This window comes from Puntigrus tetrazona, chromosome 17 (assembly GCF_018831695.1).
Source record: "Puntigrus tetrazona isolate hp1 chromosome 17, ASM1883169v1, whole genome shotgun sequence".
In the NCBI taxonomy this organism is placed as follows: Eukaryota; Metazoa; Chordata; class Actinopteri; order Cypriniformes; family Cyprinidae; genus Puntigrus; species Puntigrus tetrazona.
Window position 1 is genome coordinate 20,650,588 of NC_056715.1, and position 27,766 is coordinate 20,678,353.

General features: G+C 36.8%; 2 protein-coding genes across 2 annotated transcripts; one reads left to right on the forward strand and one right to left on the reverse strand.

Moving 5' to 3' along the window:
* Nucleotides 1-8,521, reverse strand: LOC122361502 (asparagine synthetase [glutamine-hydrolyzing]-like). The gene is made up of 12 exons (XM_043262286.1): nt 8,398-8,521; nt 7,145-7,400; nt 6,439-6,676; nt 5,903-6,088; nt 5,515-5,616; nt 5,291-5,418; nt 3,936-4,062; nt 2,818-2,924; nt 2,447-2,547; nt 2,272-2,353; nt 1,906-2,061; nt 1-975 (listed from the first exon to the last, which is right to left on the reverse strand). Exons 2-12 carry the CDS (start codon nt 7,391-7,393, stop codon nt 766-768), a joined length of 1,686 nt encoding a protein of 561 aa, XP_043118221.1. The 5' UTR covers nt 7,394-7,400; nt 8,398-8,521; the 3' UTR covers nt 1-765.
* A 7,229-nt stretch (nt 8,522-15,750) lies between these two features.
* On the forward strand, nt 15,751-27,301 carry LOC122362057 (asparagine--tRNA ligase, cytoplasmic-like). Its single transcript, XM_043263312.1, has 15 exons — nt 15,751-15,924; nt 16,535-16,617; nt 16,720-16,785; nt 17,196-17,288; nt 17,401-17,490; nt 19,130-19,208; nt 19,379-19,449; nt 20,629-20,715; nt 21,381-21,602; nt 22,275-22,474; nt 22,562-22,697; nt 24,089-24,202; nt 24,292-24,423; nt 25,710-25,841; nt 26,991-27,301. Exons 1-15 carry the CDS (start codon nt 15,891-15,893, stop codon nt 27,120-27,122), a joined length of 1,671 nt encoding a protein of 556 aa, XP_043119247.1. The 5' UTR covers nt 15,751-15,890; the 3' UTR covers nt 27,123-27,301.
* Nucleotides 27,302-27,766: the final 465 nt, after the last annotated feature.

The window sequence follows — 27,766 nt, forward strand, 5'->3', positions numbered from 1 at the left end:
TTAAGATATTCCGAATAAGATCTTTATTCTATGACCAGACCTTTCAAACTACTAACTTAAGCACACATAAATACTCAAAAGTAATTCTAGTCTTTAAGCACTGAGTGCAGGAGGTTGAAAATATTTTAAATATTCATGTTACATACACTGAAATTTATAATTTAGTTTTTTTTTTTTTTTTTTTAAATCAGATTATGGTGTTTGTGCACAACATTACATCAAGTGTTGAAACAATCTTAGTTCCACTGACTTCCTATAAGGCTAAATGGTTATTACTCCAACCAGTGCCAAGCACTAAACCTTTAAAAGACATTCAACAGTAACAACTGTTGTTATTAAATAGAAATAAATAATGGAATATTTCACCCAAAATTGAAAGTGGCCATGCTCAAATAATATATTATGTCAATCTGAACCTATACACCTTTTTTTCTTAGCTGAGCCAACCTGCTTCAGTTCCCAAGTTTTTTTATATTAATATAAACCTTGAAGATATTTGAGGAGGAAAAAAAAGTGCATACGCTTACATTAAATTTTTTTTTACATGAATACAATAGCATAGCCTTGATTTCAAAATGTCATTGCATATCTTTGAAGTTATACTCTGTATAACGTTGATCCGGGGAGAATTGAGCAGTAACAAATTGAGCTCTCTTTGAGAAAGACTAAAACCACCCTAAAGACTTGAATTTAGCTCATTTCATGAGGCAGATGTGTATGCTGTAGTGGATGTAACCTCTAGTCAAGTTTTGAAGTTTGATGCGATTACTGGTCTTTATCGGGCTTGTAGATGGACAGGGTTCTGGCCGAGGGGTCCGTGGCCTTGATCCAGCGGGGCATCCAGTAATGCGGTGTCCACTCGCAGCGGCCGGGGTACATCTTCTCAAAGACCTGCCTGAAGTAGAAGCCCTCTTTGGTTGTGGGGGGGTTGAAAGGGAACAGCTTGGCAGCATTTTCCAACTGAACGTCGTTCACCTAAAAAAAGAAAAGATTTATTAGAGGAGACAGGGAAAGTGGTTTTACAGTACTGTGTTCAGCCATGGCATAATGGTCACTGTGTAACGGTCAGATGATGTCCAGCCTGACACTCATTACATGACTTCACCCACATGATCATTTAGCTTGTTTGTGTGCGAGTAAAACCATTTAGTTCAGCAGATGTCACAATTATAAAGTGAAAGCATCTGTTACAGAGTGCACAGAGATCAGGACAAGATTTGGTGTATAAGCAAAAGCACCTATTTTGCGATATTGTTTATTATAAGTGAATTTGTTTTTGTTTGATTTATTGTTGTTGCATTTGTCATAAAGAATAGTAACGATGCACAAACTAAGCGGTCTTTTTCAATGTGAAAATAAAAAGTATATACAGAGCCAGGCAAATGACAATGCCACAAATTAAAGCTTTAGTCTGTGAGCTTTGCCCCTTTCTTTGAAAACCAGGAATTGCAGTTCCTTGCAGAATTATATTCTACGACTTTTCACCGTATATTGTCATCTGAACAAGTAATAAGTCCGCCACATTTAATTCTGACCGAGGAAATAAAGCATTACAATAAATTGCACTACCAATGGAGATTAAATCTAACGATCGGTCGGCTCATAAATCACAAAAACCCCAAATTATTATTATTGTTATACTTTATACTCAAATTATTCACGTTAACAACAACATCAGCATTGCATGACTATGAGTATATCATTTTAAATTTATGTACAGTCTAAACTAATTGTCGTTCATATTAAGAAATTCTTTTAACCCCAAAAGCAAAGACTGTTTGTCTATAAAACACAAATCTTGTGTAATCCCAGGCTATCTGTAATCAGAAGCATGTTTAAAACTGGAATATAATTTATTACATTTACATGCATTTTATATAACCCTTTCTGGACTACAATCAGTACCTCAGACTCGATGTGCTCCTGCAGGCTTGTGTACCAGGACTTCTTCATGGATGTCATACCGTCACTGAAGGCCTCTTTCCTTCTCCAGAGAATCTCATCTGGGATGAGTTTCACCCCTTTAAACGATTCCCTCAAGAGATGCTTCTCCACACCGTCCTGCTCCGATCAGGCAAATTAATTCTATTAGTCTGGTTACAAAAACCACTATAGTGATATTTGAAAAGTAAATAATAAACTAAATATCGCCATCTTTTATTGCTAATGCTCATATTTGGGGTTATGGCTTTGGTATTATACTTCCAACCAGACTAGTAACTAATGCGGGAACAGAATGACATGAGAAGGGGATGAAGTTTCGGGACCCACCTTAGGGGCTCTCATCTCTTCAGGGACAGAGAGGTAGTATGCAGTGAATCTATGGTCCAGGAAAGGCACTCTCAACTCCAGTCTAATGAAAAAAAGGGTTTTGTCATTAATGCAGTGGACGTTGCTGTGGGAAGAGAAGAAAAGAGAAGGAAGGTTTTTTTTTTTTTTATCGTACCCGTGTGCAGCTGTGGTTCTGTCCGCTCTCAGCACATCAAACAGATAAAGCTCTTTCAGCAGACGCACGCTTTCCTCAGCGCCCGCTGTAGGAGACGGTGCCTAAATCAAAAGGAGGCCAAACATTCAATAGAGTCACAAAATACAGTTGACAACATATGAAAGCAATATCTCATAAATGTCCAAATATGTATTTGGGTGTATGGTCAATAAAATGGCAGAATGTCATCACATTACATTAAATCAGCTTTTCTGTCATTTTCACCAGCTATTTACTTTGATATGAACGTCACGACGTTGGATAAAATAACTTGTGTAACTTGTAGAAATTGAGTTACTGTAAATGTAAATTGAGTACATAAAGACATGTACCTTATGAAAGTAGATGTATCCTTGTGACAGCTCATCAGAACCTTCACCAGAGAAAATCACAACGCTGTCCGTCTTCTCACGGATGTACTTTGATATCAGGTACATACCTGCAAAAAAAAAAAAAAAGCTAGTCATTTTGTGCAAAGCAATTGTAAATGTGTATTTTGCTAAGAGACTGTAAATTCTTATTGCTAGGCCAATCCTAGCGGTTACTAATGTCTCAAACACTGTTTGTGGTACGGACATGAATGATGCCACAAATCAAGTGGCTTGCTGCGAGAAGCTGTGCCATTGCATTAGGGCTAATAACTCTTTTTTCCTGACATAGACACCCACCACACTCTTTAAAAGTATCCGTTACAAAAAACAGTGCATTAAAACGTGAAGTGTTCATTGCAGGAGCAGATATACTTTGAGGTAGGGCAGGGCAATAAAGCCATAACTATAATTATAGTAACCATCTTCCGCAAAAAGTCTCTTTGTTTAGGGACAATTTAGGCAAATATCACTATTTCATGATGCTGATTAAGAACAAAATATAAACTAACAGGCATCTTTTAAAGACCTCTTGATCTGGAAAGCATCTGCTGCCTATAAACGTCTGGCAGACATCTTTCAGATGTCAGTTTTACATACAAATCTAAATCATACACATCTTAAAAGACATCCTTATAGACGTCTATTGGACATCTAAAAGGAGACGTCCAATAGACATATTGCAGATGAGATTGCAGTACGTGTGCTATTGGGAACCTACTATTATTATTATTATTATTATTCAGTCAGTTTTTCCCAATTCCGTGATCATTGAATACAATTCAAAATGAAATGTTTAACCGGGAAAAAACAACTCTTAGATTAAATCATCTAACTGAATTCTCTAATTTAATTAAACCTGCAATGCATTATTTTACATTACATGTATTCAGATGATGTCTGCGTTTGTAAGCGGTCTGTCAAGAAACACTGGTGGCAGAACCCGGCTAAGCGATATGATATACTGCACAAGAATGAAGGTAAACTACTGTGGAGTTACTTAGTTAGGGACACTTTATTTCCAGCCAAATTGTCTGTGTAATTTTAATCTTACAATTAGTCTGATCAGCACCAGTACTCACCAACAGAGGCACGCACAGTGGTGATGTCATAACTCTCCAAGTGAAAGATGACTTCTTCCAGGGCACGGATACCTTCCTCAGGTGTGAAGCTCACCTCATGGTGTTCGCTGTCAATGTAGGCTGCCACCTGGCACACAACCCGACTTAAGATCGGTTAAGCGATCTACTACTTCACGGTCAAAACGTATGGCACTTACTAACTAAAATACTAAACTTAATATATATTCTAAGTTACTAATAATAACTGGTTATTCAATAGCGATGCTTAACCATCAACAAAAAAAAAAAATAATAATAATGTTAATTGTCAAACCTCAGAAGGGCACATTAAAGATATAAATATCACATTTTTGACTTTGTTTAATATGAAATGTTGTCCTGAAGTTACATACCAGTCCTGAAAGTGAGCCCATATTCATCTGTGTGCAGTACCGGAACTTCTATATTTTTAGTCTTTAAAAGTACCAGCACTTTTTTGTGCATACCAGCACTTCTAACATGTTGCCGGTACTCTGAGTCATTTTTTTGGGCGGTTAGAAATGACCCCCAACGAGAAGGGTCACCTTTAAGCAGCAGTGTCAGTCTACCTCAGACCTGGGAAAACGTGATTTTTACATTGGTCTGAATGAAAATGCTAATTCATTCTTGGCCACTAGATGCCGCTTTTGGAGTGCTAAAAGCTCAATGGAGTGGTTTAGAAAAATGTATAATTGAATGAATCGTTTGGAAGTTGTTGAGCAAATAAGGTAAAAAATAAGGTTTTTGCATGCATGTCAACCTCCCAAAAATCAAAATATGAATCTTTCATAACCTATAATATGGGATAGGTTTGAAAACATCTGGCAAACATATAATTAAATGTGTTAAAATGTGTGGTAAGTATTGTTGATGTGCAGTGAATTAAAAAAAACTTTCAAAGTGCATTATGTTGTCACGTTTATTCAACGAAGCCTTTGGAAAGTCCATCAGTTTTTAACTCATGGCATGTCACCACAAATAAATAAATGTATTGGAAAACTAATGAATTTTTCCAAAAGACTTCATTGTAACAAGTTGTACACATCACAACATCCTAAACTCAACTTCTTTACTCGTTACTTTAACCGTGCTTGTAGCTGGCGCCACTAACCAGACCAATAAATCAAACCATATATAAACAGAGCAGTGCGATGCCAGCTCAACATCGTGATGTCTTTTAGCCATCGGGGATGAACAATACCATCGTCAATCGGCACAAACCTAGTATTGGCACTTTAAAGTCAGAACAAGGTGCACAGTATTCGAAGAAATCGCTAGACAGATCAGACTATCAAGGTGTAAAATGCACAATACTCTGAATGTACAGAGTAAATTACCTTGCGAGCAGCAACAACATCTGGGCTGTCATCTGCACCAATGGCAAAGGTCTGAATGCGATACGGAAGCTCCTCTTCTTTGGCCAGTTTCACGAGAGTTGCAGCAACCAGACTTGAATCGAGTCCACCTGCAACAATAACATCATGGATAAAGTGAGTGTAAGAGTCAGAGTAACAAACCCGCTAAATTACAGCAAATAACAAAAGGGATAGGGAACAGGCACCTGAGAGGAGGCATCCAATTCTTCTGTGAGCCATCAAGCGTTTCTTAACAGCATTTTCAAACAGCATTCGAATGTTTTTTGTGACGGTCTCCAATTCAAAGCCTGATAAAAGGGAAGAATTAATTTCTCTTTAGTTTTGATTGGACATTAAATGGTGGCTTTAATGCATACTAAAGGGGTTGGGAGCTTCTGAAGTGTTCAGCCATTTCGTAGATATTTAAATAAGAAACAAGAACCGATGGATTCAGTTCGCAAAACTGGACCGGAGTGATTTATCTCAAGTAGTGAAAAATTAATTGTCACACAAAGCTATCAAATGGCTTTAAAAGATGTGAAATATAAATGCACAAATAAGGACTTCTTTAAAAAAAAAAAAAAAAAAATCTACCTGTGCCAAAACCCTCAAGATTGTTATAGGAGGCATGTTTAGGTTCTTCCGTGCAGCAGTGGAAGCGATCCATCAGCACAGACTCCACTTTTCCAGTGGGCTTCAAGTTAAACTCCTCAACGTGTCCTGGAGGGAAGGGGGTGATCTTTGCAGGGGAGGACATGGAGTGTGTGATGCGAGTCAAACCTGTTTGAATCAAATTACAGTAAAAATGTGATGATGTTTAAAATCATTTTCTGCAATTAAGGTGAGCAAAAAAAAAAAAAAAAAAAAACGCATCCAAAAACACCCACATTTTGTGATTACAAATAAATGTGACAATAAAAATTATTACTATTTTTTCATTATGACTTTGTAGTAAACATGTTTTAGTAATATTAAAAATTACACCGCCAATAATTTAGACTTAATTTTTTTTTTTCAAACCCTCAAGCTTCTATTCTGGTAAAAATTGGGATTTTGGTTTTATTTCATGTAATCAAGCATCTCTGCCAGAAGAGCACAAATGCTACTTGGTTATACGTTATTCATTATACCTTTGGCTTCAGAACAGACAGCTAGAAAGCCATCATCAGTGAGCAGTTTGAAGAGCGGTCTCACACCGTATGTGTCCCTCCCTAAGAAGACCTTTTTGTTAGCAGTATCCAACAAGACGAATGCGAATACTCCATCTAGCAGACTGGCCATCTTCTGGATCCCAAAGCGATCGTACAGGTGCAGAAGAATCTCTCCATCGACTTTGGTCTGATACTCGAACTCAAAGTTCTCCTTCAGCTATTAAGAAAAAGATTGATCGTCAGATGTTAGGTTAAACCATGAAGGAACGGTAGACTTCAGGCATGTCTGAAACGCAGCATAAACGCACCATAAACTCATGCGTGAGATGTTTGAGACCTCTCTTTCTCTCATATGCACGCAAAGTGTCTTATATACACCATGTAATCGATGTTCTCCATATAACTTGTGTTCTTGATTTCAAAACGACTAAATTCATTTGAAACTATTCAGCCCAGAAACAACTTCCAAATGGTTACACTGGCAGTGAGAAGAACAGTCTGAGCAAAAGTAGACATGATCGATATTTATGAGACCATCAGCATATTACGCTTTAGTGTATTTTATATTATTAGTAGGAGAATTTTTTTTGTACAGATGTGTGTGCGCGCTTAAATTCATAATAACAATAACAACTTTTTTTAAGTGCAATAAAAGCTTATTATTGGGTAATCAAAAGCCACCCACACTAATATGGTTGTAGATTTCTCCGTTGTAACATAGCCAGAGGTAGGGAAACTTCTTGACACGCAGAGGCTGCATCCCATACAGCTGATCCACAATAGCGAGGCGGTGAAATCCAAAGCAGCAGTTGGTGAAACCATTGACATTCTCAAAGCGGAAAGCATCTGGACCGCGATGCGCAATCTTCATGGCACTGGTGCACTGAACTGCGAGGCACTCATCACTACCAAACAAGGCCCATATACCACACATTCTGATACTAGAGGGAAAAAAAAGGTTTAAAATGTTTAAAAGCAGGAATATTGTAGACAACATTCAACTGGACATGTACCACGGTCGTGCATACAGATTACTGCACGTAATCACGAAAACCTTTATTAAAGAGGCATTTTTTTGTTGTCTGTTTGTTTTGACCAGGAATTCTGACATCAAAACAATTTTCAGTGAAAATAAGTGAAATTACTGATAACAGATGGGTTCGGCAAAAGCTGAAAGGCAGTCTTCATACATTCACCACTTTTTATTAGCAAAATGTATTGTTTTGTTTTACTTTGGGGACCCAACTAGTGTGCCATATGGGAACTAATAGAAAAGATGTGGAACCAATGCCAGTTTAAAAAAAAAAAAAAATGGGCGATCTGCCAAATAGGGGGAGGATCAGAGCTCCGGGTGGGGCAGTAGATAGACACTCCAGTAATGTCTGTCATTCAATTTGACATTCATAATCTTGTTTTATAAAAATGTACATATTAAAAAAAAAAAAAAAAAAAAAAACATTTAAAAACAATTATCCTTGACACTTATTTTTAGTTCATGTCAGTTTAGTGGTAGTTCGAAAAGCGGCTTTTGTGAGCTACTTAAAAAAATAAGTAAATAAGTAAATTTAAAAATAAATAAATAAACAATTTAAGGATAGCCTGCCAGCGGTCAGTGATTTATTCTTTGCAGTGGCGAAGCTGTAGTGAATTTGAATTGCTTGCGTCAGCACGCGTTTAATAAATAAAACCTGTTGAACGCTAAAACTTTTTTATAGTATGAATCAGTATAGAGCCTAACGAAACAGCGGCAGGATATCGGTCATTCATATTTAGGCTCTAATATATGCTCTAAAGCTGCCGTCGTCCACACATCTTTCCATGCTGTGGTTTAACATTTAGAAAAGTAGCGAACTGCAGCATGCCGAGTCAAAGTCATGTTAAAGTCACAACTGAACACATATTAAATGCAGAACGCGCGTAATGATTTTGCAGGCCTACTTTGAAAAGAAGCTTTGGTCTCTGTCGGTTGAAGTGCGAGTTTTTCTTCAGCGAGGTTCGGCTGATGAAATACACGTGCTGCCTTTCTAGATATTTGTCCCGTTGTCTCCCGTCTATGCGAGAGTGTAGGTCTCTGCAGACAACGTAATGGGAGTTACCAAATCAGGCCGGTTTTTTATCATGTTACCTGATTGGCTAACGTCAATAGCGAGCGTAGTTTTAGGGGTAGGGGTAGGTCAGGGGCATCATTTTGATTGCACGATTGAGAAACGCTCAGCGGTTTGAAAACGCCCAGAAATTGAGAAAGGGTCCTTTTTGCTTTTAGTTGATTGGTCAATGTGCGAGGTGGTAAAATTAGGCTTGTTTGAGATGCGCCTGGCCTCGCTTGAAATGGAGAGGTAAATAGGGGAGGGGAGGAGTTAAATAAACGCAGCCGAGGCAGACGGTTCTGCCCTCTCGTATGTAAAAACATTTTTCCCATCTTTTGCGTTCTCTTGCTCTTCTTTTGTGTGCTCTCGCGAGAGTCCTCTGCGTGGCGTTTAGCGCTTTTGTTGGCATCCGTGCTGCAGTAGGGCAGGTGCCTTTATCTTTTGACGGTTTTTGGAACTGTTTTTAGAACAGCTTTCGGCACATAAATATTCTTTTTTATCATTCCAAACAAAAAAACATTTTATACCATGTGTCATATCCCCCTTTCATATAATCATAATCCCACAATGGATCCCCCTGCCCACCATAAATCATATCATTGGCAGTTTTCAGATAACTTGGGTCAAATGTCCCTTCTTTTGGGTACGTTCGCCACTGGCTATCCAGAGTCCATCCATACAAATTATCTAGGAATGGCACTGTGTAATAGCCCCAGCCACATCTTTCCATCCAATCTTTGGGTGTCTCAACAGGTTCAGGTTTTGGATAGCTCTGTCCCATTTCAAATACAGATCAACCAGCGTACAGACAGCGAATCTAAAGCTCTTATAAGACCTGACAGTGAGCTAACCAGTTCAAATTTAATTGAACACGAGAAGTTGACTGTGACTATGGCGATACAAATAATCAGGTAGTGAAACTATGCTTTCTCTTACCTGATCAGATGTATCCCGGACGAGCCCCCAAGAACTGTAGGAAATTATGAAATAGTGCGTGCACTTCAATCTGCACCTGGTGGATGTGTACCCTTGGTTCAGCGCGCTGGAAGCACAGCCGGAGAAAACCACACGAGTGAAATCAATCTGGTCAATCAAGTCTGTCTTCAGTTTATATACATATGGAAAATAGAAGTGCACCCGAAAAGGAGGAACTTGGTCCCCAAGCCATAACATAGAAAAACATATACATATATGGTAATATCAGTTAAACCGTTTTAACAGCTCAGCAAAACCACAAGGCGTCTCTGTTGCATTTAAGTCAGAGTTCATACACACACATAGTAGAGAAGGCATAATGTTCCTTCAGTAAGGTATTTTAATTATTTACTAAAGAAGAATGTCCTGTCTCGCCATGTCCTAGACACCTTTTAGAGAGAAGTCGTCTCTACGGATTGAGATTATATTTATTATCATCATTATTATTATTTCATTAGGTGGTCATTTAAAGCTTCCTATAGATATATTTAGCGTGTTTCGGTTCATTTTGTGAAGCTCTTCTGTTCGAGACAGAAGACAGCTATTCATGTTTGTTTGTTTTTATTATCCTATGAAATCACGTTTTGTTTTAATGGTCAGTGCACACAAATACAAATAGACCCTTTACAGTTCCGAATATTGTATTCTTCTTACATTTATCTGAGAAAAGTATGGTCCTGCGGAACGCGCTTTAGCTGCATGCACCTTAAAAACCATAAATCAGTTTAAAAACAACATGAGAAAACAGAGCTGTCTTTTGCTATGTATGGCATGGCAGAAATAATGGGGAAAATGAGCTGTTTAAAGCTGACACAGATTCATTAGCTTTAATCTTGTATCAAGGCTCTTTTAAAGAGACCAATCCTCTTGGATCTAGGTGGAAGATCTTGAGATTTACTTGACGCTTGCAAACCTGTAGCTCAGACACTGACCACGTGCAGCTATTCCTGTCGTGTAGGGAACGAGATTATAGGTTTTTTGGACAAGACTTGGTCTTTGCCACTCTTGTAACAGACCTTGAGGGAAAATGGTGGTGTATTAGCTGATGGGAAACTACACAGAGGTACATTGTGTGCCCTAGCTGAAGATAACCTTGGATTTCATCACCTTGGTGGCTTCCTTGAAATTAACATTTTTACTCAGCGACCCTAACAAGATTGTCTTAAAGATTTGGATGGTGGTGGAATTCAGTTCCCCCTTTAATGACCTAAAATATTTTCAAATTTGCCATCCAGGATTGCCTCCTTCTCTTGGACACAACCTTTTTGAAGGTGTTGTGTCATATGACCTTGCATTGCATATTGATAATCTTGTGAATCAGGAGAAACAATTCACATACACTGAACTAAAATGTCGCATTAACCAGATCAAGTATCTTGAGAATGATGCACATGATAAACCAGCTAATGAAACACCTTGTACTGGCAAATTAAGTGGACATGCAGTTCAGAAATGGTGCCTGTTCTGGCTTTTACCTCTTTTGATAGGGGAAAAGATTTCCAATGAGGTATGGCAGTTAGTAGCTCTGTCTAGCTCAGACAAATTCTTGTACATTACAATTTCGATGTGTATTTTGGCACAAAGAAATGCCATTCTTTTTGTCTCATAGAACAGGGCATTTACTGTTTGGAAGATGTGCATAAATCAAGAAAGCCTTCTGGATTACTGGAATACTCCTTGGGTGGTTTGTCAGTAATAGTTCTCCATCATTCTTTTCCAGTTCTATTATCTGCATTTCAAGAAATACTAAAAGAAACTGCATTGTTTGGTGTTGCCAAGCCTATCTCCAGATGTAACCAAACAATGGGTTGAGAAGCTTATGGATCAAGGATTCGAGGGTTTGGATGATTTGGTTTGTGTAAAAGAAGATGACGTTTCAAAGTTTCTGCGACCTATCCAATGCAGAGAACTTCTTAGTGCCTGGAAAAAGCAAGGTAAAGGGAGAAACAGTGTTTCATTGCATTGCAGTTGAGGAAATAATTAATGTCTTATATATATATATATATATATATATATATATATATATATATATATATATATATATATATATATATATATATATATATATATATATATATAAAACCCACAGAAAATCAAAACAGCGATACGAAACTGCAACCTGTTAAGGATCTCCCATTGTTTTCCAATGAAATTAACACTGCTCCTGGCAGCGTGTTGCATTCATGGAGCTCGATGCCAGAAGGTATACAGACTGCTGTTGAGAATGATCAGAGTCGTTCCCCTGCTGATCGACTGGATTGAAAGCCTTGATGATGAAATGAGAAAACATGACCCAGACCTACCCAGATACAGTCCTACTGTTACTCGCCAAATAGTAAGGAAGTATCCAAACACTTCTGCTGACATGATGGGTGACAGGCAGGTTAGGGGTGGATTTGAATCTATTCTGGCACAAAGTACGCATAGAGCATCTGAATTGAAAAAGTACACAAAATCATCATAGAATCCAAAGAAATTACACTGGAACTACTAGAAAATGTAGTTTTCCACAGACATTTGGTTGTACAACATGGCAGCCTGCTCTTCCCCCTGGTGAAAGTTACAACAGTTTTGAAGCGAAGCATCAGAAGATGGAAGAGATCTTCATGAAGGAATCTCTGGAGCATGGAGACCTTCAGCATCACATGATCAACGCAACCCCATCCCCTACAAGAGTTAAGAACAAAAAGGCCATATCTCTCCATACAAAGGTAACTCCATCCGATCTTCAGGAATTTCTACATTTGCCAGAAAGTCCATGACTTATTATTCTTGCTATGTAAACACTGAAGTGTTATAACACCTGAAATTGAAAAGAAGTCATCACTTACTCATCCTTGTGTAGTTCTAATGTCGTTTGACCTAATATCTTTTTCAAAATACTAAAAAGAGAGTAAAAAAGTCTGTGTGTACATGTAATGGCATGTACACTCAGTAATGGCAAATACAAACGTCTCTGAGAATAATCCCATGCAACACTTGTCATATATTCAAAGTGTATGCATATCCCATACAGGCATTTTCCAAATCAAAGCGATCATCCTTTTCCTCTTGTTTGTGGGGATAGTCCCCACTAACAAGGAGATAGGGATAATTATTTTATTTGGACTGTTCAGTACGCGATGTGTGTATCGTTACACCCCTAGTTCTTGGGGAATATAAAATGTTTGTAAAAAATAAACCATAAGTTTAAGTGACTAGAACGTAATGAAAGTGAAAGTATTCTGTACGCAGATGTAAAGTACAATTACAGTACTTTCATAAATGACGCAGTATGTCAAATAGTATGTAAAAAAATTAAACCATGGAGTTCATAGTGCAAGAGCTGGTTTTATTGGAGTATAAGAAAGTGTATTTAAGTTTAAATAAAATATGCATTTCAAATGCATTAATGGAGAATGCGCTGAAGTTGAAATCTATTATTTTACATTTGCTTTATTATATTGATAAATGCTTTAAAATAAGTGTACTTATTTAAAACACAATATACTCACAATTATGTAATGTATGTTTAAGTAGTTTAAAATTTAATTAAACAATATAAAGTGCATTTTAGAAAAGTGCACTTAAGTATGTTAAGCTCTATTGTCTTTAGCATGCATTCTCTTTAAGTAAACTTGAGTGGCCTTTCATTTCAATTATATTATCTGCAAATGCACTTTTTTAAAGTATATTATAATAACTGTTCAGCATCATTACTCCAGTCTTCAGTGTCCTAAAACAACATTTTCTGCCTTTTTTAGGTTTCCCTGACGAAAAAGGAAGTTCAGAAGGACAGTATTTACAGGAATTAGAAATCTTTCGTAACATTCTAAATGCCTGTCATCACATTTAAAGCATCCTTCCTAAATAAAAGTAGCCATTTCTATCATTCTTCCCCCGCAAAATTATAATGACTCCATAGTATTGTGCATAAAGTTCCAAAAGCTTTTTACTTCAGATAAATGCTGATCTGTGGATCTTTCTATTCGTCAAAAAAATGATGAAAACATTTACTCAACTGTTTTAAATATTAATAATATAACAAAATATTTATGTTAGAATGATTTCTTAAGGATAATGTGACACTGAAGACTTAAGTAATGGTGCTGAAAATTCAGTTTTGAATTCTCAGGAATAAATTACATTTTTAAAACGTATTCAAATAGAAAGCAGTTATGTTTGTAAAGACATATATCATATATATGACTGCTTTTGCTGGATCTGGATCAAACTAATGCAGGCTTGGTTAGAAGAAGAGACTTTAAAAACATATTACTGTTAAAAAAATGTCTGTTAGTGTACTTGTTAATACTTTTGCTTCTCAGCATGTGTATGTTTTGCCATGATGCCCTTATTTTCAGCCGCTGCATTCAAGAGGTCATGATTTGTCATTTGGGTTTTTAAAAAAAGAAAATTGAGTTATTGTGGTTTTTGACGGCGCCATGGTGGTAAAATAATGGTTTACAGTGCTTTACCACAAATTTTATGGGTAAAAATGTTTAAATGAACCAAAAATAAACTCTATAGTACTGATACTGTAAATAAAAATACAGCAATAATATTGTAAATACGAACACAGTAAAGAAATTAGTATACTGTAAATTAAATTACAGTAATAATGCTGTAAACATTTTTCTATTTGAAAAATCCAGCTGCCAGTAAGTTGCTGTAAAATTTACAGCAACCACTAATGCATAGATGACATAAATGAAAGTGAAAGAGAAGTGACCAGGTATTTGTGCTCCGCGTTTAACCCATGTAAAGTATACGCACGCACTTCGACATTGAAAAGACGTGCGACATGATGTTGCAGAGATGGATTAGTAGGAAGTTTTTATAATTGGGTTTTAAGTTTCCTATTTGAGAAAACTCCGCAGGGAAGTGCTATAAGTCCATGTTTTATTTAACATGATGTGTTTGAAGGAAATCATCCTAAAATTTCAACAGCGTTATATGCTGATGGCGGAGCAATGTGGAAAAGAGGGAAAAATGTTAAATATACGGTATCTAAAATTCAAGAATCAATGGAGGGTGTAGAGAAATGGACAGCTGAATTGCAGAAAATATTATGCTTTATTTATATAAACAGCCATTGAAAAGAGTAATAAAAAAATTATAATTAGGTCTAAGGTTAGATACTAAATTAACATGGAAAACCCATATTGACTACATAGAAAAGAGACACTCAATCTAATGAGATGTATATTAGACCAAGAATGGGGGGCAAATAAACAATTAATAATCATATTATACACTTCTGCACTTCTATGATGTTCTAGATTATTGGTGTATTGTATATGGATAAACAGTTAACTGTTGGACTCTGAATCGGTTTGCAAGGGCATAATTTAGACCATCCTACAAAAACAATATTGGAGGAGAGTCAATAAGGTCAATAAATAATATACATTTTTCATCAGTAGATACTAGTTCCCCACTACCTCCTTGTATTTCCAAATTCATGAATGTATTAAAAAAAGACAGATTGGCATTGGTGTCAAGAGCTACACAGCAGAATATATCAGAACAGTATATTACGCATTTCTTCCAATATGCACGGATGACTCAAGAAACCCATGGGTTGTACTGGATCTGCATTATATGTCCCAGAATTTAAAGTCGGAAGATATGGGAGGTTAACGCAATGGGACTTTAGTATACACTGCTGGAGATGGTGGCAATTCATACGGCAAACTCAAATTGAATAGCATCACCTACAAATCTTCAAACCGTCAAATGTAATATCTTTATAGAAATAAAGAGTTTTGTTTGGGTTCCAGCACATGGAAAATGGACGGCAGAAAATGGAAAACTTTATGAAATGGTCAATTAATCTCACTTTCACTAAGCAGGATGGAGGAGGAAAGTATAATTAAAGAAGCTTGCAATAGGAAATGGCGAGGGATTTGGAATGACTGTAAACTGTAACAGCAAATCAATGCAAAACGATAGCTGCTTAATTTAAATAGAGAAGATTATTTTAACAAGAAGGCAATTTTCACAAGCCTAAGGACGGGGATTGTGTGAATCAGGTCAAGTAAAGGAAACAGTTGATCACGAATACTGTTTCTTTCTCCAATGGACGAACAGGGAAGGAATGAATTTCATAAAGATTTGAATACGCGACTTATTAAACACTAAACAAGGATCTTAGTCCTAGTCTGAAATCACACACCAGCACAGGAGGTGGCGGTATGCACCTAAAAAGTTAGTATGTGACCCGCCAAAAAAAAAAAAAAAAATCCACATAATCGGAGAAATAGGCGAAGGGCGGAGCGACACGTGTACTCTGAGTTTAGTCGAAGGAATCGAGACGGCCGAGCCATTTAGCGCATCGTTTACCTGGAAAAAACTGAACCAACTCATTTGCGGTCCATAAAGCGTGATATGGCGGACAAGGGCGTCGGACAGATGTCGATCAGTAAGTTTGATCGTGATGAAGACGATGCTGCATATTGTCTGTAGGGTCGCGTCAGGTCAAGCTGTCCTAGTGTTACTTTATTTACATTGTTTTTCAACGGAGAAGTTAAAGTTTTTCCGTGTTTGCGAGACTTACGATTCATTATCCGCTAGAGAAAAAGTCTGATGTATATTCGTTACGCTCAAAAAAAAAACGCGTGCTGCCGTTCGCTTTCACTTTCGCTTTCGAAACGGTCGCGCGCTCGCGGAGGGGACGGGAGGGGGCTCGTTTTGGGGGCGCAGTACTCCTCGAGCGCTTAAATTTACATCGTCTCTGTAGAGGGTTTGCTTCAGAGTATGGAGATCGACATTTCATCTATACGCTGTTGTTATATGTTTCGATAAATTAACAAAGCCTTACGGGTTCAGTGGCACCTTGTACTTTTAAATATAACTGCTGCACGTTTTCTTCAATGGACGCTTTAATTTGTTAACTCAATCAGTCAAAAAAAAAAGTTCCAGTGCCCTAGGCAGCACACTAAAAAAAGAACAGAGCCATTTCGTGAAGCCATGTCAACTCTGGATTTCTTGTAAAATGGTGGCATATTAACTGATGTTGTTTGTTCCTGCAGAAGAGCTGTATGTGTCTGATAAACATGGCAGTGATTTGGACGGAGATGGATCAGAGCAAAAGCCCTTTAAAACTCCACTCAAGGTGCTTGATCCGGTTCAGTTTCCTCGTGAAATACAGTTTAAATGATGATTCAGATTGTCTGCTGTGTTTCATTTTCCAAAATGTTCTCTGTAATCTTTTCAGGCACTGTTGTTTGTTGGAAAAGAACCTTTTCCAGTGATCTATGTGGACTCGCAGAAGGAAGGAGAGGTGTGAAATCTGCAAATAACAATAGTCAACAATTAACAAACAGCAACATGGATAATAATCATAAAGCTTTTTGAAAAAAGGGTTGGAACCTGAACCCTTACTCTAAAAACGTATTTTTAAAAATGAAACAAAAAACAGTTTTATATTATTACATTACACACACACACACACACACACACATATATATATATATATATATATATATATATATATATATATATATATATATATATATATATATATATATATATATATATAAAACAAGAAATCAAGCACAAATTAAACTTCAGTCCCACATTGTTACAAATTGTTTTAATGGTGAATGAAAAATGTGTGCTTATTTCATTATTTTTAATATCATGCATTATTTATCATTATATATGCATTATCAAGCATGTTTGTTTTCCTAGGGTTGGGTCGTTATCTCTAAGACTCAAATGAAGAACACAATGAAGCTCTTTACCCGAGAACAAATGAAGACTGACAGCAAAGATAAGAAGGAGGTAATTCACCTGCACTTTATGGACCCATAAATATTCTTGTCCAGTAGCCCAAGTTTCACGTCATGGTACTTGCTATTTTAACCTGATTTAATCTCTGTCTGATGACTGACAGGCTGAAGATGCTGAACGCAGAGAGAAGAATCTGGAAGAAGCTAAAAAAATCACCATCAAGAATGACCCCAGCCTTCCTGAACCTAAAACCGTAAGTGTTTCCAGAGTTATTGACTGTATATGACTTTGAGATGTATTTTAAACATGAAAGTTGCTATATAAATAAAAAAGTTTCTTATGTTTTATTATGCAGTGTGAGAATAGGTAGGTTGTTGGGGTTGTAATTGATAATTAAAGGGGTCATATGACGTTGCTAAAAAGAACATTATTTTGTGTAGTTGGTGTATTGCAATTTGTTTATGCGATTTCATTTTCAAAAAACATTATTTTTCACATACTGTACATTATTGTTTCTTCTCTAAGCGTCACCTTCCTGAAACACGATTTGTACTAAGCTCATTGTTCGAAAAAGGCAAGAATGTGATGGAAATGTTACACCCCTTACTATAACAGGATGCAGTGTCTCGGCGCAATGACAAAAAAAAAACAATAAAAGCCATTAGATTTGACAACAAAAGGTCACACGAGATCGGAGAAACGACAAACAACAAGCACTACCCTGCACTGACCAAATTTCACATTTGCGTAGTCAGTAGCGAATTCTTTTAATAAGAAAACTTAACTTACTTATAGGTTGGGAGTCAGAAGCGCCAGACTGTCCTTGCAGAGTCTCGCGTTATAGCCTCGGTGCACAGCCGGGCATAGACCGCTCTGCAGGTTTAGGAAACAAAACACACTCAAATATTTGTGTTGAACAGTGTTGAAAATACAACTTAACCACTGATTTCTAGATGTGTCCTTATGTGGAAGCACAAAGAAAGTGGTTTCACTTTGACAACAAAACAGCCTCCAGAACATGGCACCAGTTCTACACTAAACGAGAATAATAGTTCCGTCGCCTTTCTTTTGCGCAAACTTTTGGGCGGTGTTATAAAAATAAACCCACTTGGTGATGTAGAAAAGTGGGGGTGTGTTTAAACATTTGAGAGTGGTGTGGAAAAGTCATTTTATATAGAATATCTCTGGTTTTGAACTTTAGGGCTCTCATCTATGCACAGCTTGTAACAGAAATTGCATCATATGACCACTTTAATCAACAAAATGAAACTGTTTTATTATTTTGTGTAAAATTAAACTGTTTTATCACTTTGTGCTTTATCATTTTTTCAACTCCCAACTGTGTTCATCTGAAAGAAGAAAGTCATATACACCTTTTCAATTTTGGGTGAACTATTCCTTTAAGCGGTTCATCAAAAGTGCACATTTTCATATAATTGCAATTATTTACTTATTATTATCACGTTTTGTTACACTTATGTATACTGCTTGAATTTTTTTCATAATAAGCATTTTTAAAAAAGTGTTCTTAAATGGACATGTAGCGCAATGAATGTTACAGTCTGTGTTTTAAATTGAGAAAAAAAAGTTTCTAAAATGAACATGTCACGAACTAGTTGAAACATTAGTTGACACATTAGATTAAACCAGTAGTTGTCACTTCACTTCACACTTCAATGCACTTATGTATATGTTCGCTTCAAACTGGAATTATAGCAGAATATTCTGTGATGTCCACTTCGCAGGGCGCTTAAGATATATATAAGAGAAACATACAAAATGCTGCACTGACCTGTCTGATTATTGAATTCCACGTAAAGTGGCCACTGAAGCCAATATGAAAGTGAAAGTGTTCCTCTTAATCGCTCTGGTTAATTTTATGGCATTCTCAGGTGAAGATTGATAAGCTGGAGGCGCTCAGAGAGCAAAGGGTGAAGGTGTTTGGTTGGGTCCATCGGTTACGCAGACAAGGTGAGCAGGTTTTAGTTTTTGTTCTAACAAACAAATCCAAAATGACCACCCAGGATTTCTCTGTAAACTTATTCGATCCATTCAGAATCTAGTACAAGAACATTTATTTAGTAAGTTTAGTGTGAGTTAAAATTATGAAAAATGTGGTATGTTTCTTCATGTTTTTCCAGGAAAGAACCTCCTGTTTATTGTGCTGCGTGACGGAACTGGTTTCCTGCAGTGTGTTCTCACGGACAAACTGGTAATGCAGTGTTTGTTTGTTGTTATTTTACAAAATTATAAATGCAAAAATGTAAAAAAGAAATCTAACATTTTATTGTATAATACTAATATTCAGTACTTTCTGAAACCTCCATTTAAATTTAAACTTTCTCCTACAATGCCTGATGAGCTTAGCGAACACCTGACAAGAGATCAGAGACCATTCCTTCATCCAGAATCACTCCAGACCCTTTAGATTTCCAGCTCCATGTTGGTGCTTCTTCTCTTCAGTTCACCGCACTTATTTTACTATAGGGTTCAAGCCAGAGAACTGGAATGGCCATAGCAGAATCTTGGTTTTGTGCTCAGTGACAGAGGTTTTTTTTGGATTATTTTTATTTTTGGAAAATCCAAACATGCGTCATTATAAGAAGTCTCTGAATGTAAATAGGTTGCCCGATGTTAAGGATAACCCATAGTTAACAATTTCAAACATTTATACAATGGACACCCTCCACAAAGAGGGTAAGCCGCAGAAAGTCATTACTGAAACATATTAATTACAAAGTTTACTGTTCAAGCAACAGAGATGACCGCAAGCTTGAGAATAACGCCAAGCAAAGCAGATTCAAACACTTGGGAGAGCTTCACAAGGAGCGGAATGAAGCTGGAGTCAGATCCCGCTGCCAGATCGCTCAGGTGTTGCCTAAAATTGTGGGGGTTTTTTTAATGAATCCTGGCTCTTCCAGACTTGGTATTGCTAGTGGATAGTGGCCATTATTTCGAAGCTCTATAAATTGTGTATATCCATCGGAAAACTAACCTATATGCTTCTGGGGGTCTCTCCTCATCACATACCAGCTTACAGGTGGAGAAGAGAGAGAGTCATTGAGCCAAACAATTTATAAGCTGTATGCGCATTCGCGAGAGAGTCCAGTTCCAATTCTTGGCCGACCTCTGACTCGACGTATGACGTATGCTGCTGTCAGAGGCCAGCCGGAAGCCGGAACTCGACTCTCTTGCATACGATTTTTAGGTAAAGATATATTATAAAATGATAGTATTTATTAAAGTATAACTACAAATACAGTTATAAAATAATATATTCAAATAATTATAAATTATATATATTTTTCTATTTCCCATGTTTGATGAATGTAAGTAAAATACAGTAAAATGAAAAAGTCTCTAAGGTGATAAATGTGTGTGTTGTTTGCAGTGTCAGTGTTATAATGGACTGGTGTTGTCTACGGAGAGCACTGTTGCTCTGTATGGAACAGTGAAGCCTGTTCCTGAGGGCAAACAGGTGAGAATTTACCCTGATTTAATTATTAATATTAATATTTTCATTTAAGAAATATTGTAATATTAATAACAGGGTTCCTACTAGCGTTTGGAAAAGTATGGAATTTGATTTAAGAATTTTCCAGAAAAGAAACATATATATGAAAAATATATATATGTATATTATGTGTATGTGTATTTTATATATAAATGAGGTTTAGTGATTCTTCAGTGATTTCTGTATGTGACCGAATGAATTGCGCCACAGAGAATTTGTTAAATTGGACATAAGGCGCTGATATTACCGTAAGAAAATCTACATTTTGAGCAGGTACTGTAAAATCAAATTGGTTAATAATATATAATAAAAGGTTAACTATAAACTACAAATTGTAATGCATAAGCATTCTTTGTAGGTGCGTCTATATATTTTGTAATTCATTTCTAAAAAAAATTTAAATAAAAAGCTAAAAATAATGGTCTCTGAGCCATTTATGTTAAATACGGTCTGAAGAATGTACCTAGGTTTGGAAATTTGAGTCTGGAAAAGTATGGCATTTAAAAAAAATAATAATAATTGTAGGAACCCTGTAATAACCTACATTTACATAAGTAATCTAAAAATTAAAATTTTGCCTTTTAAATCTTTTCCATACCCATGTATTGTCTGAAATTGTTTTTTGAAAGGCTCCAGGTGGCCATGAGCTTCACTGTGATTTCTGGGAGCTGATCGGTCTCGCTCCGGCGGGCGGCGCGGATAACCTGCTGAATGAGGAGTCCGACGTGGATGTGCAGCTGAACAACAGGCACATGATGATCCGTGGGGAAAATGTTTCCAAGATCCTGAAAGTCCGATCAGCTGTCACGCAGTGTTTCCGGGATCATTTTTTCAACCGCGGATACTGCGAGGTCCACATTCCTTGTGTTATAGTAATAGTTCACCCAAAAATATAAAACGTGCTGAAAATGTACTTTTCGGCTAATTTTTAAATTTTTTTAGGTGAACTCTTCTTTTAAAGGGGTCATGTGATGTTGCTAAAAAGAACATTAAGTTGTGTGTTAGGTGCAATGTGTTTGTGGTTATTTTCCACATATTAGACATTGTTGCTTGTCTTCTAAACCCCAGCCAGTTCTCCGTAAAAAGTGCTGAACACATCTGAATATTTGGGTTGGACTGTTCTGGAACAGTGCTGTAAATACTGCTTAACCACTGATTTCTAGTTGGTTCTTATTTGGAAGACGAAACAAAGTAGTTTCACTTTCACAACGCCGCATATGCAGAACATATATTCGGTGTTATGAAAATTATCCCGCGCTGTGACATAGAGATGTGGGGGGCGTGTTTAAATTAGCCATCTTAGGAAGGCGTGGTAACTTTTATAAAGAAAGTCTTCTTTGAAACTTTAGTATTTGAAACTTAAGGGATCTTATCTGTACACAAATAGCTTGTAACACTTTAAAGAGAAAGGCAGACTTGAAATCGCATCATATGACACCTTTAAGTTTTGCAAAGTTTCATTTTGAGGCACAGGATGTTGCTCATGTTATTAAACACGGATGTTTGATTGTTGTTATCATCAGATAAGTCCACCCACTCTGGTGCAGACGCAGGTGGAGGGTGGCTCCACCCTCTTCAGCTTCAACTACTTTGGTGAGAATGCGTATCTGACACAGTCCTCTCAGCTCTACCTGGAGACCTGCATCCCTGCGCTGGGCGACACCTTCTGCATTGCCCAGTCATACCGCGCTGAGCAGTCTCGCACCCGCAGACACCTGGCTGAGTGAGTCTAACAACGTTCAAGATCCATTCATTTACTTCATCAAAACACACAAAAGCATGTCAATGTAATGCACCTTTGTATGTTCAGGTACACCCACATTGAGGCTGAGTGTCCCTTCATGACCTATGAAGACCTTCTGAACCGGTTGGAGGATCTGGTGTGTGATGTGGTCGATAGGGTCCTGAAGTCTCCTGCTGCGCCGCTGCTCTACGACCTCAACCCGGTACGACCCCTGACAGCTCACATCATACGGGCATCATGTGCTTGAGCATCACATCATGGAAAACTTGGATATATCTTCATATTTTTTATTATATATTATAATAATATAATATTTTAGGCCTGGATTATGCTAAATTATTTATATGTATTTATAAAAAAAAAAACAATTTGTCAGGACCCAACGTGAAAATGATAGATACTAACATAAAGTTTGGTTTGGCGGAATGGTTCTGTTCTGTGCAAAAAAACAGGGGTTTCAAGGTGTTTGAAAAAAAAATCTAAATTGAAAACTGAATGCCAACCCCACCGGAAGAATATTAAAATAATTGAATACTTCAGTCCAGCCCTAGTTAATATTGAGACTGTCCACTATCTGTGTGCCAAATTTCATAACTACCCCCAAGTCATTCAATGGCCTGCCATAGACTCGAGTGGAAGAAGATGATGATGATGATGAAAAATAAGAAAACTAACCAATGCAAGAAGAGCCTAAATACCTTTAATGCTTGGCTTCTAATTAGAAACGTTGCCATGGTGTCACGATTTCGCGGGAAAGACTCGAGACTCGAAATAAACTTAAATAGATTTAATCCAAAAACTGGCAAAAATATATACAAAAGGCAGGTAGAACAAAAACCACGAGAAGAGCTCGGGAACAAAACATAGAGTAACATTGTAACGTTGAAGGTTCAAGACTGAACACAATTGACAGAGAGAAGCATGCTTAAATAGACCAGTCCACAGGTGTTACAAATGAACCTGATTAGCATTCACACAAAGAACTGTATACACCACTGGAACCACCTAGTGGCTGGGAGAGTCACTGCGTGCTAGAGTCTTACACATGGCAACATTTAAAGTAATAAAATAGTTTTTCAGTTAACATTTAAATATTTTTGAAATATTTGTATTTTTATTTTATTATAACAACATTGTCACAAATGACTAGGGTTGGGTACCGAAACCCGATACCAATATGGCAAACAGTACCTAAGTAACCAGAATGTACTAGAACTGAATCAGAATGCGGATTTCAGTGCCTCATTTTGGTGGCATGCCTTAACGATAAAACAAGAGGACGATTGAAATATTTGTCCTCTTGTTTTCCAAAATTGTTGTAAGACTTATCATCACCGGCACTACACATGAAAAATCATTTCTTGCCTGAGAAAATGCATGTAAACTCAATTCAGAAAGCTCAAACACAAAACCAACAAATCTTAGTAATGCAAGAGTGCATGTTGTTCTCACATTCTGACTTAAAAGCACAACTTGGGAAAGAGCATCCATGTGAATGCAGTAATAGTAACAATACCTAACCCTACAAATAACTGGAAGGCTGGAATTTTGACAAAAAAGTGTGAAGGTTCTGGAATCTGTTTTTTTATCTAGGACTTCAAGCCTCCCAAACGGCCGTTCAAGAGGATGAACTACACTGAGGCAATTGAGTGGCTGAAAAAGCACAACATCAAGAAGGATGATGGGACGTTTTATGAGTTTGGAGAGGTTTGTTTTTATTGAACCTTATATGTTATTGTCACAAATGTTTACCTACAAATGCTTGGCTATTTGACCATTGTGTATCATTTCTACAGGATATCCCAGAAGCCCCTGAGAGACTGATGACTGACACCATTAACGAGACCATTCTGCTGTGTCGTTTCCCAGCTGAGATTAAATCCTTCTACATGCAGCGTTGTGCTGAGGACCGTCGCCTCACCGAATCGGTCAGAATTGTCATTTACCATTAACATTAATATCCAGTAACTACAGAACTTGTCCGCAAACATAGCTAGTTAAAACGTTTACGGTGTTTAAACATGCATTTATGTGGACCAATGAGATTCCCGTGTGGGTGGAGTTACAGTGGGTCAAATAAGTGTTGATCATGTCACCATTTTTCTCAGAAAATGTATTTATGAAACATGAAATTTTCACCAGATATTGGTAAAAACCCAAATAATCCATCCATACATACAACGAAAACAAGACTAACAAGAAATTGAGTTATATGTAATAAACAAAATGACACTGGGAAAAAGTATTGAACACATGAAGAAATGGAGGTGCAAAAAGCCATGGGAAGGCAAGACACTATCAGAAATATCTTTAATTAGAAACACTAACATCTAAAGACTTGAAGATTTGAAGACTGCTTGTGAGGAAGAATGGGCCAAAATCACACCTGAGCAACGCATGCAACTATTCATACATGAGTTCATTTCTGAACTTATTTGTATAGTTTTATTTGTATGTATGGATTACTTTGGTTGTTATCAACTCCTGGTGAAAATTTCGTATCAACAGCATCTTTAAGCCTGGGCATTTTCCAAAAATACTGCATTCAAATTTTGAAAACTTCCAGTATTTCTTTATTTAAATTAGGTATAATTGTCACAGTGTGGTTGAGCACTCTGAACTCTTAACAGTTTTAATCTTCCACAAAAGAGTAAATAATAATACTACAGGCAGGCGAACTAGAACCACACGCATTCAAAGACGAGACCGGATGATTTACCAGAGGACAAACAGGAACTTATAAAGCCTAAAGTAAATGGCATAATTAACTGAACACACCTGAATACAATGAGACAATAAACTGAAAGTAGGGCACACAGAGCACATGGGACAAGAAAAAACAGCAACAAAGAGTCCAAATATATGACAATAATGAGAACGACGTAATTTTTTCTGAACTTATGTTTAGCCGTTACACAAGTCTTCTACAATGCTTTCTTTGGTTGAAAAAGCAAATGTTAAAAAAAAAATCAAGAGCAAGCAGAGGAAACAGAAAAATCAAAAAGACTGTGCCAGTTACAGTTCAGAATATATTTATTATCTTTACATTGTTTCACACATTAATAGTATCTTGTCTGGTAACAATAAGAATGTGCTGACAAAAGATAACTTGCTAAAAGCATTCTTATATATATAGAAATGACAAATAATAAAGTATAATGAAGTTAATAATGAAGTATAGTTAATAATGAATAATGAAGTTTGTGTTTGTCAGGTGGATGTGCTGATGCCCAACGTTGGTGAGATTGTGGGAGGCTCCATGCGTATCTGGGACGCTGAGGAGCTCCTGGAAGGGTATAAGAGAGAGAAAATCGACCCCACACCGTACTACTGGTACACTGACCAGGTAACAGCATATTGCCTTGATTTCTCATGCATTCAAAAGTTTGGATTAGAACATTTTTTCAGCAACTTGATGCATTGAATTAATCAAAAGTTACAAAAGATTTCGAATAAACATATGTAGAATGAGTTCTGAAGTATCGTGTGACACTAAAGACTTGGAGCAAGTTTTGATTCTAGGAATGAATTACATTTTATAATGTTTATAATTTTTGATCAAATAAATGCACCTACGCTGAGAAGAGACTTTTTACCATAAAGCATTTTTAAAAAATAACACCTCAAACTTTTAAATGATAGTGTTATATTTTTGCGCTTGTTTGAAATTTTCTAAACAGCTGTTGTTTTTTTCGGATAGGCAAGGTAGATTCACAGCGCTTAATGTAAATTTAAGTAATAGTTTAATGATGATTATAGGGGTGTGCCATATTGTATCGTAAATATTTACATGATAAAAAAAAGTGTGATTGCGATATGGCTGCACAATGACGTATTTACTAGGGATGCACCGATTGGTCCCCCGAAAAGATTGAAAAAACCCCCAAAAAGGAGCAAATGGCCGAATGAGCAAAAAAACTGAATAAGCAACAAGCAAGACAGCAGAATGGAAGCATTTAAATATGTCTTAATTAATTAATCAAATTTCTAATCACAATTACAATTATGGATGCCCCAATTACGTAATTATTCAAAAAGACAATAATCATCCACTTATTAAACAAGTCAACTTATGTTCTTCTGAGTGCTTAAGTGTTTTAAGCATTCTTTTAATTACAGTTTTAGTTTAACGGTATAATAACGTGCATATATATTTTTTAAACAATTTAAAGAAACCAATACAATGAGTAGTTGAAATTTGACTCTTAGTATTATAGTAATGTCCCTGAAATTTTTTTTTTAATATCGTGGCCAGCCTAAGACACACCTGTGCAATAATCATGCTGTCTAATCAGCATCTAGATGCGTCACACCTGTGAGATTACTCTGCTCATTAAAAATGGGGGCAAAAACAAAAGTATTGCTTGTATAATTTTGTTTAGTGTAATTTAACCATTAAAGGGATTCCAGAAAAATAAAAAAAAACTATGTTTGGCCGCCAGTATTGCCCAGATCTTCAGAATTTGAGCATTGTGAATGAATGTTTGTTTTGCAGAGGAAGTTTGGCACGTGTCCCCACGGCGGATACGGTCTGGGTCTAGAGCGATTCCTCACCTGGCTGCTGAACCGACACCACATCCGTGATGTCTGCCTGTATCCCCGCTTCATTCAGCGCTGCCGGCCTTAATCACACACACACACACACACACACACACCGAAAGAGACCAACTAGGAAATTAATCACTCTCTTTTATTGCTGTAGACCATATTTGTATGTCGTGTTTAAAGATACACTCAAAAAATGGTTTAATGTTGATTCATTGATGCATATGATAATTGCATATAATAAATCAGTCCCATCATGCATTTGGTCTGCTCTTCTACTGAGAGGTTTGTGTTTGTTGCTCACAGATGGGGTCCTCATGGCTTGCTTAGTTGGGCACACTTAATTTAGAGAGATTCTAATAATTATTGTCTCTGCATTTAATTAAAAGAAATGTTTAATATTGTAATTATATATTACTGGGACTGTTTTCTTATTTGATGCTGTTCAGTGCTTTGACAATCTGTATTGTTAAAAGTGTGGAGGCACGGTTTGTAAATCAAGCAGCACATATAGGTAGAAACCAATGATTCCAATGAAATCTGTTTGAGAAGACAGTTGTTTAGTTAACGTGCATTAAGTGCTATTAATTAAAAGCAGCAAAAGCAAGAAATATAGATACAGTCTGCAACCACAGAATATAACTAAAGTGAAACAGAAAGAGATGTTGCTGATCACTTCAGCAGGCAGTCGTGATGATTGAGGAGTGACGGGGTTTTTTGCGCGAT

Bases quoted from the DNA above. Each gene is read 5' to 3' on its own strand.
- LOC122361502 (XM_043262286.1), bottom strand. From the start codon at position 7,393: ATGTGTGGTATATGGGCCTTGTTTGGTAGTGATGAGTGCCTCGCAGTT. The intron at 2,548-2,817 runs GTACATGTCTTT...CTTTTGATTTAG, and splicing joins GATACATCTACTTTCATAAG to GCACCGTCTCCTACAGCGGG. The intron at 2,354-2,446 runs GTACGATAAAAA...TTTTTTCATTAG, and splicing joins AGAACCACAGCTGCACACGG to ACTGGAGTTGAGAGTGCCTT.
- LOC122362057 (XM_043263312.1), top strand. From the start codon at position 15,891: ATGGCGGACAAGGGCGTCGGACAGATGTCGATCA. The intron at 15,925-16,534 runs GTAAGTTTGATC...TTGTTCCTGCAG, and splicing joins CGTCGGACAGATGTCGATCA to AAGAGCTGTATGTGTCTGAT. The intron at 19,209-19,378 runs GTGAGCAGGTTT...ATGTTTTTCCAG, and splicing joins CCATCGGTTACGCAGACAAG to GAAAGAACCTCCTGTTTATT.